We start from the raw sequence: 15068 nt of genomic DNA, 5'->3' as shown, positions 1-15068 counted from the left end.
CATAGCAGATACAGCTGCTCTAATCCAGCTTGAGATCCTCCAGAAATGCAGAACTCACAGCTCAGAAATAAAGCAGGAATCACTCACCCCATTCTAAGGGCTCACCACACAGCCCAGGTTCAGATGCTGCCTTTATAGCTACCAGCCCTTCAATGCAGTTAGGATCCCCCAAAAAGAAAAGATCACAACCCTGGAAAAAACAAAACAACAACAACAAAAAAAACCACTTACCCCATTCCAAGGACCAATACTCACCCACACTCTGAAGTGAAGGAAGCAGCTTCCAGGTACAAATGACTACCAGCCCTTAAGTACAATCGGGATTCCCTGCCAAAAAAAGAGAAATGGCAGCCCCACAATAGAGGAGGAAAAAAAAAAAATAAAATAAAATATAAAAAAAAAATCACTCCATCTAAAGAGCAAGGCACACCCCATACTCCAAATGAAGCACTCCCCAGGTTCAGATGCTGCCCCTGCCCTTCCCAGCCCTTAAATGGGATCAGGGAGGGGTGGAGCCTGGCTCTGCCCCACCCATGGCCAAATTGCCCCCAGCTGTGCTCACAGGGCTGCACCCCTCCCCAGGTGCTCCATCACAGCTTCAGGCCGGCCCTTAAAGTGCCGGTACAGCCATAGGGCAAAGAAAATGAATAACGTGAATGGCTGCCAAGGGAGGTGTATAGCTGGTGTCACCATCACTGCAGCCGCTGTGGGGTCCCCAGCTGATCCCGAACCCTCTGCGGCAGCTCCGGGTCCGTGAAGTACCCTGCAACGGATGGGAGCACCGTGCTTTGTGATACTGTCCCCAAATGGATCCCTGGGCTTTGGTGGCACTGCTCCCAGGTGGTTCCCCCGCACCCTTCAATGTCGTAGCCCCCAGTGCCCTCTTGCACCCTGGTGGATCCCCAGCGTGGATCCCCCACACCTTGATGTCCCTGTCCCTAAATGGTCCGACCCCTCCCCCCCCCGCACACCTTGGTGGTGCTCCCCAAATGCTCCCCCTTGTTTAGGGGTGTTGCTGTCCCTGGAAAGGGGTTGGATCCTGCTGTGCCAGTGTCACCATTCCTCTAATGCATCCCCCCCATCCCCACTGTTCCAGTGGGGTCTTGTTACACTCTGGGGATGTCACTGTCCTCTCAATGGCTGTGGGGTCCCCCGGTGTCCCACCCCACCTGCAGCAAACTCCAGGACGTTGTGGGGCCGTCGCACCGTCACTTCCCTGCAGCGAGGGGGGAAAGGGGGTCACCCCAAAAGGCAGTGGGGGTTGGAAGGTGGCCCCTAATGGGGTTTGAGAGGGTGGGGTGGGGGGATAGGGGTCCAGAAGGATTGTGGGAGTTTGGGGACAAGATTGAGGGGGAGATCTGCAGGTAAAAAGGCTGTGGGGTGGGAACGGCAGAACCCGTCGGGGGGCGGTGGGTTTCTGGGGGCCGAGGTGGGGATGGCCCATAGCACTGCAGTGTGGGGAACCACCCCGAGGTTGGGGCTCGGAAACGAGGAGGGGGGTCAGAGTTAGGAATCGAGGGGGGGGGGGAGGAGGGGAGGATGGGGTCAGCGGTAGGGGGGGGAGGGTCGGGGTTGGGATGAGGATGGAGTCGGGTTTGGGGTCGCACCGCAGCAGCCCCCACAGCAGCATCGCTACCTCCGGCCGCTCCCGCAGGTACCGCTCAATGGACGGGCGCAGGGACGGCTGCGGGAGACGGACGGACACACGGACATGGGTCACCGTGCCAACCTCCCCAGGTTGCCCCTCCCCCCCCTCCCCGCCATGCCCCCCTCTCCACCTTGGCTCGCACCCCCAGCTCTGCTCCCAGTGCCGCCAGTCCCGGTGCCGCCATCCCGCGCCGAAGTGCGGCGTCTCAGGGTGGGGGGGAGGAACGGATAACGGATAACGGCCCCGCCGGGCGTGACGGTGCGCATGTAACCACGTGACTGCGTGTCACTGCGAGTGTGCAACAGTGGGTGTGCGACCCTATCGCTGTGTAACGGGTGTGAGATTGGGGGGTCATCGTGTGGGTGTGCCCCAAAACCACCATGTGAGGGTCGTTATAGGGCTTTAGGGTGTGAGTGTGTGTGTGTAACTGTGTGTGTGTAACCGTGTGTGTGTGTGTGTGTAACCATGTGTGTAACCGTGTGTGTAACCGTGTGTGCGTATGTAACGGTGTGTGCGTGTGTAACCGTGTGTGTGTAACCTTGTGTGTGTAACCGTGTGACTGTGTGTGTGTAACCGTGTGTGTGTGTGTAACCGTGTGTGTGTAACTGTGTGTGTAACCATGTGTGTGTAACCGTGTGTGTAACCGTGTGTGTAATTGTGTGAGTGTGTGTGTAACGGTGAGTGTGTAACAGTGTGTGTGTAACCGTGTGTGTGTGTGTAACCGTGTGTGTAACTGTGTGAGTGTGTGTGTGTGACTGTGTGTATAACCGTGTGTGTGTGTGTGTAACCGTGTTTGTTACCATGTGTGTGTGTAACCATGCGTGTGTGTGTAACCGTGTGTGTAACCGTGTGTGTGTGTATGTGTGTAACCGTGTTTGTAACCATGTGTGTGTAACCATGTGTGTGTGTAACCGTGTATGTGTAACCGTGTGTGTAACCGTGTGTGTAACCGTGTGTGTGTGTGTAACGGGCTGTGTGTCACTGAGTGTAACCGTGTGCAGCTGTGTGACTGTGGGTGTGCAATGAGGTGTGATGCTGTGAGTGTGCAATGGAGGGGGTGTGACCCTGTAGCTGTACTGCGTGTAACGCTGTGTGTGTGATGCTGTGACCATCACTGTGTGTCACCGCGTGCCACAGGCTGTGTCCGTGTGTCCACACCGCCACGTGTCTGTCTCTGTGTCCAATCTCACAGGACACGTACCCACGTATCCCTGTGGCCGTGTGTCCCCATGTCTGTCCGTCCGTATCCTCACACCCCACATCCGTGTCCATCTGTCCGTGTCTCCACGTATCCACGGCTGTGTCCTTCTATCTGTCCCCACGTCTGTGTCCCCGCGTCTGTATTCCCATCCGTTCCCACATCTGTCTGTCCATGGACATGTCCCCATGTCCGTGTGTCTGTCCGTGTTCCCGCGTCCCCAGATCCCCAGATTCCTGTGTACGTCTGTCTGTGTCCTCTTGTCCCCATGTCCAAGTTTCCATCTTTTCCCACGTCTGTCCATGTCTTCATGTCTGCATCCTCATGACCCCATGTCCATCTGTCCGTGTCCCCATGTCTGTCAGTCCGTATCCCTGTGTCCCCATGCCCATGTTTCCACCTGTCCCCATGATATCCCCGGCTCTGTCTGTGTCCCCGTGTCCGTGTTCCCCCGTGTCCCCGTGTCCGTGTTCCCCCGTGTCCCCGCGTCCGTCTGTCCGTGTCTCCGTGTCCCCCCCCCAGCTCCGCCCCACGGGCTCTCCGCTCAGCACCGCGGACAGCGCCCGGGGGCGCAGCGTGTCCCGGCGCCGTGGCGGCTCCACGCGCGGATCTTCCCCCTCCCACCCCCCCCCCGGCTGCTCCCGACCCCATTCCCGTCCCCCGTTCCCGTTCCCACTATTTCCCATTTCCGTTCCCGTTCCCATCCCCCACCCGGTACCGGCGCTATGGGCGGGGCCAATTCTGACCCCCCCAGATCCCCATTCCACCCCACACTTCCCCCACGTCTCCCCCCACACCCTCCCCATATTCCCCCCTATATCCCCACCCCATATGCCCGTATCGACCCTCACACATTCCCCCCCCCAATCCCCACCCCACATCCTCCATAAAACGCCCCCGTATCTACACCCAGCATCCCCCTCACGTTCCCCCCCGTATCCCCACCCCCCACCCCCCATATCCCCCCGCACGACGGTACCCGGTGGCTCCGGGCGGAGCGGCGGTTGCGGGAGAAGCGCGGTCGGGCCCCGGAGCGCCGCCCCCGGGCAGAGCGCAGCCCCCGCCCCACCGCGCCCCGTCCCCGGAGGAGCCCTCAGCCCCGGGGCCGCCCCTCCTTTGTGTGCGGCGCCGCCGTCACCGGCACCGGAGCGCCGGGAGCACCGAACCGGGCACCGGGAGTCGAAAAAAAGGGCACCGGGAGCGCCGAATCGGGTAACGGGAACACCGGGAGCACCGGAACGGAGACCAGGAGCGCCGAACCGGCATCGGGGGCGCCGGGAAGACAGAATCGGAGACACCAGGAGACGGGAAAGGGGAACCGGGAGTATCGGGAGTGGGCAAAAGGGGAACGGGAGCTGAGAAACGGGCGCCGGGAGCACCGGATCCGATCGCTGGGAGCACCCGGAGCACCGGATCCAATCACTACGAGCACCGAATCAGGCACTGGGAGCGCCGGGATCACCAGGATTGGGCCCTGGGAGCACCGAACCGAACATTGACAGCACCGGGACCACCAGAATCGGGCACTGGCAGTCGGGAAAAGGGCATCGGGAGCACCAGGAGCACCGGATCTGAGCACCAGCGGCACCGGCACCATCGGAACCGGGCAGCGGGAGCACTGGGAGCGCCAGGACTGGGAGCCAGAAGCCGGGAAAAGGGCAACGGGAGCGCCAGAACCGAACACCGGGAGCACCAGGATTGGGCACCAGGAGCAGCAGAACCGAACACCGGGAGCACCGGGAGGGCACCGGGCGGAGGGCGCGGCCCCGAGTGCCGGCGGCCCCATGAAGGAGCCCGACGCCATCAAACTCTTCGTGGGGCAGATCCCGCGGCACCTGGAGGAGAAGGACCTGAAGCCCATTTTCGAGCAGTTTGGGAAGATCTACGAGCTGACGGTCATCAAGGACAAATACACCGGGATGCACAAAGGTGCGGTGCCGGCAGTGGGAATGGGGAACGGGAACGGGAATGGGGAACGGGCAACCAGGAGCTGCGCGTGGCTGTGGGGCCTGAGTGTGGCCCCTGGGCACTGGGAACGGCCCTATAAACAGCCCTACATGCAGCCCTATGGATAGGTACAGCCCTACGTACAGCCCTACAGTGCAGATACAGCCCTACGTACAGCCCTACGTACAGCCCTATGGCACGGGTACAGCCCTACATACAGCCATACGTACAGCCCTACGGACAGGTACAGCCCTATGTACAGCCCTATGGCACGGGTACAGCCCTGAGTACAGCCCCATAGGCCCACAGCCCCACAGGCAGCTCTGGAGCCTGAGAGCAGCCCCACAGCTGCAGTACAGCACTACAGTCTGGTATGATTCGCTCTTATGGGGTGGGGGCTGTACCCTACAGGGCCAGGGATGCGGGTTAGCCCTGTGGAGCTTTGGAGCTCTGTAGGGCTGTGGTGTTGTGGGGGTGTTGTGTGGGGCAGTGCCCGTACGGACGGTGTGGGGCGGAGGTGGTGAGCGGGGTGTGATGGTTGTATGGGGTGCGATGTCGTGCGACGGTTGTGTAGGGTGAGATGTGTGCAGTGGTTGTGCCAAGTGAGTTGGGTGGGGGGGGGGTCTGGTGGTTGTGTTTGGGGTGTGCAGTGGTTGTGTGGGGTACGATGGTTGTGTGGGGAGCGTGCAGCGGGCATCTGGGGGTGTCGTGGTTGTACGTGGGGTGTGGGATGGTTGTATGGGGCTGGGATGGTTGTATGGGGTGGGATGGTTGTATGGGGTGGGATGGTTGTAGATGACGCTCAGGGTGGATGTATGAGGGATGCTGGTTGTATGGGCCACGCGATGGCTGTATGGGGTTGTATGGGGTGTAATGGTTGTAGGGGTGCCCGGCAGTTGCCTGATGGCTGTATGTGGGGTGTTGTTGTGCTGTGGGGTCTGTGCGGGCCCTGAGGCCGTGCTGATGGGCACCTCAACTTGGGGGGGTGGGAGGAGGGAGGAGGTGGTGAAGAGCTGCGGGGACCCCGCTACGACCCAAATTACAGGGTGTGGGATCGGGGGTTTCTGTGTCCCCCACCCAAAACCCCCCTCGTTCCCCCATAGGATGCGCCTTCCTCACCTACTGTGCCCGCGAGTCGGCCCTGAAGGCGCAGAGTGCCCTCCACGAGCAGAAAACGCTGCCGGGGGTGAGTGGCCCCCCCCCCCAAAAAACCCATACACCTCCTTTGGGGTGTAGCGTCCCCCCGTGGGGATGTGCAGGGATTCCCATCCCAATGCACACACACACACTTTGAGGCTGCACAGCACCTCTCAGCGCCATGTGCACACTTTGGGGTGGTACAGTGACCCCCTCCCACCCCCCCTCCATATGAGTGCCCTTTCCCATTTATTATGGCCAGGGACCCCCTAGCCTCCTGCCCACCCCCCAAAAAAAAGACCTCTTTATGGGAGAGTTTAGTGGTTCCTGGGGACAAATGCGGGGAGGGAGAGTTCCCAAGTGTAAATACTGGGGGTACACAGAGACCCTCCCCCCAATTGGGAATCCCAAAACATCCCCCTCAGGGCCAAAAATCCCAACAGATGAGACAACAAAGAGGACACGGGGAGAAAATGCCATTTATATGGGGGGGAGAGCAAAGCATTTTGAGTGGATTCCCCTCCTAATTATGGCCAGGGACCCCTAGACACCCCCCTCCCCACAAAGACTCATTTCTAGAGGGGAATTATGGGGTCCTCAGATATTAGGGGGGGGGACCCCAGGGGGAGATCATCACTCAATCCACACCCCCAACAATTCCCCCCCCTTCACTGTCCCCCCCCCCCCTCAGGTCCCCCCCATCATAGCCCCCTGGGATTTACCTTCTTTGGGATAATCTGGGGATTTGGTGGGGTTTATGGGGTGGGGGGGTTGGGATTATTTGCATGGGGGTGGGGGGTTGATGGGGAGGGGGGGATTAAGGGGTGGCACCGCCCCAACAGCTGCCCCCACTGTGATGTTTTATGTGGAGGGGAACACAAATGTCACCCACTGTCCCCATCAGTGCCAAGGGGGGGGGGGGGGTGTTATATGGGGGAAGGATTTAGGGGGCTGTTATACTGTGTGGGGGGGTGATTTAGGGTGCTGGGAGCCCCTATTAGGGGCTCCCCCCCCTCCATTTCTCCAGTTCCATCCCAGGATAATCCCGGGATTAAGGAGGATTAAAGCGGGGGGGGCACCATCTGGGCTTTATGGGGGGGGTGTTGTGGGGTTGGGGGGATACCTTCGCTTTCTGCGTGGGAAATAGGGGGGAGGGTGGGGTGAGATGGGGACAACACCCCCCCGCCCCTCCCCCACCTCCTTCAGCCGTAGGGGTTTCGGGGGCCCCCCAAATCCACCCCCCTCCCCCCCCCTCCGGCCTTGTCATTGTTTATCGCAGCGCTGCTGATGTCAGCGCCGTTGCCAGGCAACGGGATGGGGAAATTGGGGATGAGTGGGCGGTTGCCATGGAGCACGTCCTCCCGTTGCCATGGTTACTGGGCATCTGCTCCCTGCCCCCCCCCCACGTTGCTCTCAGGGGGTGGGGTCAGCCCCCAGCCCCCCCAGTTAATGATGGTGGGGAGGGGGGGCGGGGGGGGGAGGTGGTCGTTGCCATGGTTCCCGCTGCCTGGTAATGGGATGCAGGGTAGCGTTGCCATGGTAACACAGGGCATCTTTGGGGTACCCGGGGAGCTTTGGGGGGGGGCTGCGTCCCCATCGCTCGCTGTGCCCCCCCCAGATGAACCGCCCCATCCAGGTGAAGCCGGCGGACAGTGAGAGCCGAGGAGGTACCGCCCCCGTGTCCCCAAACAAGACCCCCAAAGGCCACCCCATGTCCCCCACAGGGCTGGCGTCAACCCCTGCCCCCCCCCCCCCCTCCCCCATGTCCGCAGTGGGGGTGGCCATCCCCATCCCCGTGTTGTTTGTCACCGTGTGCTCATGTTCCCCACACACGTCCCCATGTCCCTTCCTCCTCCACCCCTGTCCCGTGGTGGGGATGGCCCCATCCCTGTCCTTCTCCCATGTCCCCATCCCATTGGTGTCCCCAAGTCCCTGGGAAAGCTCCAGCATAGCACTGTCCCCACGTCCCCAGCCTGTACCCAAGCAGCCCCATGAGAGGTGTTCCCCTACCATGTCCCCATCCTGGGGAGTCTCAGCCTTTCTTGGTGTCACCATGTCCCTGGAGGGGGGATGCTTGTCCCCATCTCCATGTCCCCAACACCGTCCTGGTCGGGCAATGGCTGTCCCTGCACTGTCCCCATCCCATGTCCCTATCCTGGCCGGGTGAGGGGGTGTCCATCTCAGCGTCCCGGTGTCACCACGCTGTCCCACAGAGGACCGCAAGCTGTTCGTGGGGATGCTCAGCAAGCAGCAGGCAGACGAGGATGTGAGGAAGATGTTTGAACCCTTTGGGACCATCGATGAGTGCACAGTGCTACGCGGCCCCGACGGCACCAGCAAAGGTGTCACTGTGTGGGGATGGGGACAGGATGGGGTGGGGATGGGGTTGGGGTGGAGGCAGGGGTTGGGTGGGGATGGGATGGGATGGGATGGGATGGGATGGGATGGGATGGGATGGGATGGGATGGGATGGGATGGGATGGGATGGGATGGGATGGGGGTGGGGACAAGGATGGGAATGGGGATGTGATAGGGATGATGAAAGTGGAGTTGGGGATAGGATGGGGAGAGGGATGAGGATGGGAATGGAGATAAGGATGGGGACAGTCAGGGTGTATTGGGCAGGGGAGGGTCGAGCATTGTCCCTGCTGACCCCACTGTCCCCAGGCTGCGCCTTCGTCAAGTTCCAGAGCCATGCAGAGGCCCAGGCTGCCATCGCTGCCCTCCATGGGAGCCGCACTCTGCCGGTGAGGGCCACCAACCTGCTGCCACCCCCAACCACCCCACTGCCCGTCCCATTCACCATTGCCAGCCCCACCGCTCTTCCCCATGGCTCCCACCACCACCCCTTGTCCCCCTTGTCTCCATCGCACCCCCTGCCTCTTCTGTTGTGATTCCTATTATCCCCACCACGGTTCCCATCATCCCTCCCAGTATCCCCACCATTGTCCCCACCATTATCTCAGTACCATCCCCACATCATCCCCACCATCCCTCCACTTCACCCCACAATCAACCCCTCCCCATCCTACCTCTCCACGCTGTCCCCACGTCCCCACAGGGCGCCTCATCCAGCCTGGTGGTGAAGTTTGCGGACACGGAGAAGGAGCGAGGTCTGCGGAGGATGCAGCAGGTGGCGAGCCAGCTTGGCATGTTCAGCCCCATAGCACTCCAGTTCGGGGCCTACAGTGCCTACACACAGGCGGTAGGGGGGCACGGGGATCGGGGGGACGTAGATCCCTGGGTGTGGGGTAAGGGAATAGTATTGTGGGGTGGCAGCTGAAGGGATGGCCCTACATGATGGTGGGGTAGGGGCAATGGGGTGGGGGACATCAGTAGTGGATGCTCCCGGAGGGCTGGGATGGGATGTGGGATGAGCTGACGGACGCCCATGGGGTGAGGTGGTGGGTCCCCACATTCTGAGATGGCCGTACTGCAGTGAAGGGCAGCAGGAACTGGTGAAACCCAGTGATGGTGAATCCCATCATCCGGGATGGGGTCACTGGGTGAAGGGGGGAAATACAGCCCAGCATGGTCCGAGATGGGAATGGGACGTTGTGAGGAGACACCGGGTTCCCAAGTTGGGCACTGTCAACCAAATGCGTGACGCTCACTGGGCCATGGGGGTCTCATGGGGACAACGCTTGGGAGGGGACCCCGGTGGCTGTGTGCGGTGCCAGCTCTGTCCCCGCAGCTGATGCAGCAGCAGGCGGCCCTGGTGGCCGCCCACTCGGCCTACCTCAGCCCCATGGCCACCATGGCCGTCCAGATGCAGCATATGGGCACAGTCAACCCCAACGGGCTCATTGCCACCCCTCTGCCCCCGTCCTCAGGTAGGTGGCAATGGGGACATGGGAACATCAGGGGTGTGGGGGTCATCCAGGGTGGGGGATGTGGGATGCAGGACATGGGGGGTTGGGGTCATCAAGGATGGGGGATGCTGGAAGTGAGGACGCTGGAAATGGGGACACCAGGGTTGGGTCCATGTTGGATGGGGACCCCAAAGATGCGTCCACGTGGGATGGCGATATGGTGGATCCACCACCAGATGGGGACAGCGCAGTGCCACTGCCAGGGTGATGACCCCGCTGTCCCCCAGGAACCAGCACGCCGCCGGCCATGGCTGCCACACCAGTCCCCGCCATCGCAGCCCCATTGAGTGTCAACGGGTACAGCCCGGTGCCCGCGCAGCCTGCGGGGCCGCCCGCCCCTGAGGCCGTCTACGCCGGAGGGGTCCCCCCATTCCCAGGTGCTTGCCGCCCCCCAGCTGCCCCCTCGCTGCCCCCCACCTCCCCTAACGTCCCCCACTCTGTCCCCCCAGCCCAGAGCCCCGCCGCCCCTGCGGATCCCCTGCAGCAGGCATACGCTGGCATGCAGCACTACACAGGTGGGGGCACTGGGGGGCACTGGGAGGGACTGGGAAAGCATTGCATGGCACTGGGAGCTGGGTGGGGACTTTGTGGCACTGAGGGCACAGGCAGGTACTAGGAAGGAACTATGTGATATTGGGGGCACTGGGAGGAACTGGGGTGTACTGGACGGGCATTGCATGACTGAAAGTGTACTGGAGGGGGCACTGGAAGGCACTGGGATGGCATTGCATGGCACTGGGAGGATGCTGGAGGTTACTGGGAGCCAGTGGGAGGGCAATGGTTGGCACTGGGAAGGCATTTTATGGCTCTGAGGGGCACTGGGAAGTATTGGGTGTACTGGAGGGTGCTGCAAAGGCATTGCATGACATCGGGGGGGGGCACTGGGAGGGCAATGGGGGGCACTGGATGAGCACGATGTGGCACTGGGGGGAACCGGGAGGATACTGAGGAGAGCTGCATGGTTTAGAAGGGCACATCTGTAAAGGACTGGGATGGCAGTGGGGGAAGACTGGAAGCACTGAGGGGCACTCGGGGGTACTGGGAGGCACTGGGAGTACTGGGGGAGCTCTGGTAGTACTAGAGGACACTGGGATGTGTTGGGAGGCACTGGGCTGTACTGGGCTGACCCAATTTCCCCCACAGCCGCCTACCCTGCCGCCTATGGGCTGGTGAGCCCAGCCTTTGCCCCCCCAGGGCCACTGCTGGCCCCCCCGCCCCCTCCCCAACAGCAGCAGCGCGAAGGTGAGGAACTTCCCCAAGCCCTCCTGGGGGCCTCCTGGGTCCCTGAGACCCCCCCAGAACTCCCTCAAACCTCCTAAGACCCGTTAGGACTCTGAGATATTGGTACACCCCAGAACCTTCCTAGGACCCCACAATCCTGGGCCCCTCTCCAAGTCCCCAGGACTCCCCTATGGCCTCCAGGACTCCTCTGGGACCTCTCGCAGGACCCCTTCACTCACCCAATGGAGCTGTGCTCAGGGTGCCCGTAGCCACGGGGAAGCCACGGAGCAGTGGTTTTGGAGTCATCCATTGGAGTCTGTGGGTGCCCCATGGATGGGTGCATGGGGTTGGGTTGGGGTTTGGGGTTTTTTGGGGCGCCCCGGGCCTGTGCCCGCCATGACGCTGCTCCCTCCGCAGGCCCCGAGGGCTGTAACATCTTCATCTACCACCTGCCCCAGGAGTTCGCTGACACCGAGATCCTACAGATGTTCCTGCCCTTCGGCAACGTCATCTCAGCCAAAGTGTTCGTCGACCGCGCCACCAACCAGAGCAAGTGCTTCGGTAGGGACTGGGATGTGATGGCTGGGGGGTGGGACATCATGGCCGGAGTGTGGGGACAGCATGGCCATGGTCAGGACATGGGGACACCACAGATGGGGTCACCGTGGCCAAGACATGGGGACACTGTGGTTGGAGTATGGGGACATCGTGGTAAGAGCATTGGGACATCACAGATGGGGTCACCAAGGACGGAGACGTGGGAGCACCACTGTCATAGCATTGGGACATCATAGATGTGGGCACCATGACCAGGAATATGGGGACACAATGGCCAGAATGTGCAGACATCGTGGCCGGGGCACAGGGACTTCACAGATGGGGTCACCATGTCCAGGGACATGGGGACATTATGATCAGGACATCAAAACACCGTGGGGACAGCACAGCCGGAGCCACCAAGGCCAGGGGCATGGAGTTATGGTAGCTGGGGGTATCACGTATACACAACACCTGTACCACCGTGACCGTGTCCTCACTGTCCCCGCATCTCTGCTGTCCCCACGTCCCCACTGTCACCACCATCCCTGTGTCCCCATTGTCCCCATGTCCCCGCTGCTCCCAGGCTTTGTCAGCTTTGACAATCCAGCCAGTGCGCAGGCGGCCATCCATGCCATGAACGGGTTCCAGATCGGCATGAAGCGCCTCAAAGTGCAGCTCAAGAGGCCCAAAGACGCCAACCGGCCCTACTGAGGGGTGAGCCTCCCGGACCCCTAACAGCCCCCCAATCCATGGGGGGTCCTCCCCAGACCCACTTAATGCCCCCTGGCCTCTCCCTCCTCCACAGGTCTGGGAGCGCAGCGCAGCACCCATGGGTGACCCCGACGGTGGAGCAGCCCCCCTGGGATGGGGAGGTCGGTCCTGCCGGAGGGGGCACACAGACCCCCATATGCTCAGGAAGGATGGACCCCCCCCGGCAGGACCAGATGGATCCCCCCTTCCAGTCCATCCCAGTCCATGGGCTGAGGAGGAGGACCCAGCAACCCCAGCACTCCCCCCAACACCCACTGCCCTATTTCGGGTAAGGGCACTCCTGTGCCCCCCAGGTCCCCGCTTGGGGTTTCTTTCTCACCAAACAGGACCAAACCCAGCCCCAAGCTGGGGACGTGGGAGGCACCTCACGTTGGGGGGGGACATGGCCACCTCCCCCTGTCCCCCCAAATACCACCCCATGGGCGGCTGCGCCAGGGCAAGCGGGACCCTCTCCACACATACACTGCCACTCCGCTCTGCCCGGCCCCTACCTGCCTCAGTTTCCCCTTTTCTATGGGTTCCGGGGGCTGCACCCCCCAGCACGGCCACAGCTGTATGGACATGGAGTGGCTGCACATGAGATGTGCCGGGATTGGGATGAACTGGGATCAGGATGCTCCAAGATTGGGATGTGCTGGAATTGGGATGCTCCAAGATCGGGACGCACTGAATTTGGGATGCAGTGAAACTGGAATGCACCGAGATTGGGATGCTGCAAAATGGGGATGCAACAAAACTGAGATACTGCGAGTTTGGGATGCAGTGAAACCGGGATTCCGTGCTATTAGGATGCTCCAAAATCAGGATGCACTGAATTTGGGATGCAGTGAGAATGGGGTGCACTGAAACTGCCATGTGCTGAAGTTGGGATGCGGTGGGATTTGGACGCGTCAAGTTTGGGATGTGCCAAATGTTGGATGCAGCAAAACTGAGATCGAGATGCAGCAAGATCAGGATGCATCGCATCTGGGATACAGAGAGATGGGGATGCAGTGAGATTGGGATCGACTGATGTTGGGTTGCGTTGATATCAGATGTGCCGAGATCAGGATGTACCGACAGTGAGACGTACCGAGATCAAAACGCGCCGAGGTTCGGATGCACCAACACTGGGACGTACCGAACTCGGGATAGGCTGAGATTGGGATGCACTGAGCTTGGGATGCGCTGAGCTTGAGATCTACCAAAACTGAGGCACAGGGAGATCAGGATGCTCTGCCATCAGGATTGCAATTGAGATCGGAATGCACAGAAACTGGGATGGATCAACACTGGGATGCACCGAGATCGGGATGCACCAAAACCGGGACGTACTGAGATGGGGATCCACCACCATAGGGACGCACGGACCTCGGCCCCACAACCCTCCCCCGCCCCCCCGATCCCGGAGCCCGCAGCCCAACCCGGCCCGAGCGGCACCGCGGGGCCCTCCCTGTAGATAATCCCGTTAGCGGCACCGCGGGGCCGCTGCTCCTCCTCCCCTTATCGGGGGTTTGGGACCCGCTGAGTCGTTGTGGGGTGGGACGGGTGGGGGGCGGGGGGGGGCGGACCCCCAGGAGTCGCCGTCTGCGGTGGCGACACCGGCGCTTAATTTATTTGCTATTTATTGCGATTCCTTTGGATAATTTAATTTTTTTTTCTCTTATTTTATTTTTCTGTCTAAATAAAAGTTACCAAAAACAAAAACAAAACAAAACAAAAAATCCCGAATGCTGGATCGTCCTTTGCGTAGGGTGGTTTTTTTCTGTGTTTTTTTTTTTCTTTTTCTTTTTCTTTTTCTTTTTTTTTCCGTGTGTGTGGGTTTTTTGTAGGGTTTTGTGTTTGTTGCCGTCGCCCTTCGCAGCGCTGTCGGATCCGTCAGACGGCGCTGGGGCCCCGCGGCGCTTCCTGACCTACTTACACAGCGCTGCGCTTTCGGTTTCCTTAAGGAAAAAGGCAAAAGAAAAAAAAAAAAAAAGAAAAACGACCCCAAAAAGCCCAAATCCCACCGAGGAGGAAGGCAATGGGGGGGGTACGGGGGGGTGAAAAGGAGTTCTGTGCAGAAATGAGGGTCTGGGGTCTGCCACGGGAAGGGGCAGAGGGGGTGCAGGGATGGCACACAGGGCAGCTCTGAGGCCCCAGATGTGGTCCAACAGCAGCACGAGCTGCCCCCATCCCCATCCCCCCCCAACCTGTCCCCGTGTCCCGCCCCAATGTCCCACCCCAACGTCCCTCTAACGATGCCCCTTTGGCCCCCAGCTGCCCCACTTCCCCACGCCTCCCTTTGGGGCCGCACTCCCACTCCATGGCTGGACCAGCGCAGCGTCAACCATGTAGGGCCCATCCTCTTCATTTCTTAATTTTCCCCTTTTCTTTTTTCCCCATCCCATTTTTCCCTTTCTTTCTCTCCCCCCTTCCTTTTTTATCTTTTGTCTCTTTGTTTGCTTCCTTTTTTTCCCCTTTTCTTCCTTTTTTCCTTCCTTTTTTCCCCTTTTTTCTTTCCCTGTCCCTTCTGCCCCTCCTTATTTTTCTTCTCTCTAAAAAATGCTCAATTTTTAAAACCAGAATGAGGTGGAAGGAGGGATGTGTGTGCAAAGACACCTTAATAAAGGTACTGCCACTGAGGTACCCACACGTGTCCATGGGGATGGGATCGGTACACATCACTTTTTCATGGCGTTGTTTTTTTTTTTTTGATTTTTTTGCCTTTTTTTTTTTTATACATACATACATATATACGTCCAAACAGTGCAAA

The 15068-nt window shown here is 60.2% G+C and overlaps 1 protein-coding gene across 1 annotated transcript; it reads left to right on the top strand.

The window, feature by feature from the left end:
• Positions 1-3854: 3854 nt before the first annotated feature.
• LOC100548375 (CUGBP Elav-like family member 3) lies at positions 3855-15035 on the top strand. Its single transcript, XM_085209837.1, has 13 exons — positions 3855-4775; positions 5897-5979; positions 7549-7597; positions 8144-8272; positions 8598-8677; positions 8992-9135; positions 9625-9763; positions 10030-10179; positions 10252-10317; positions 10946-11044; positions 11441-11584; positions 12147-12277; positions 12369-15035. Exons 1-12 carry the CDS (start codon positions 4631-4633, stop codon positions 12272-12274), a joined length of 1356 nt encoding a protein of 451 aa, XP_085065963.1. The 5' UTR covers positions 3855-4630; the 3' UTR covers positions 12275-12277; positions 12369-15035.
• The last annotated feature ends 33 nt before the right edge of the window (positions 15036-15068 follow it).

This window comes from Meleagris gallopavo, chromosome 27, assembly GCF_905368555.1.
Source record: "Meleagris gallopavo chromosome 27, MGAL_WU_HG_1.1, whole genome shotgun sequence".
NCBI lineage: Eukaryota > Metazoa > Chordata > Aves > Galliformes > Phasianidae > Meleagris > Meleagris gallopavo.
The sequence above is the reverse complement of the archived record's forward strand: the minus strand, read 5'-3'. Positions and strand labels throughout refer to the sequence as shown.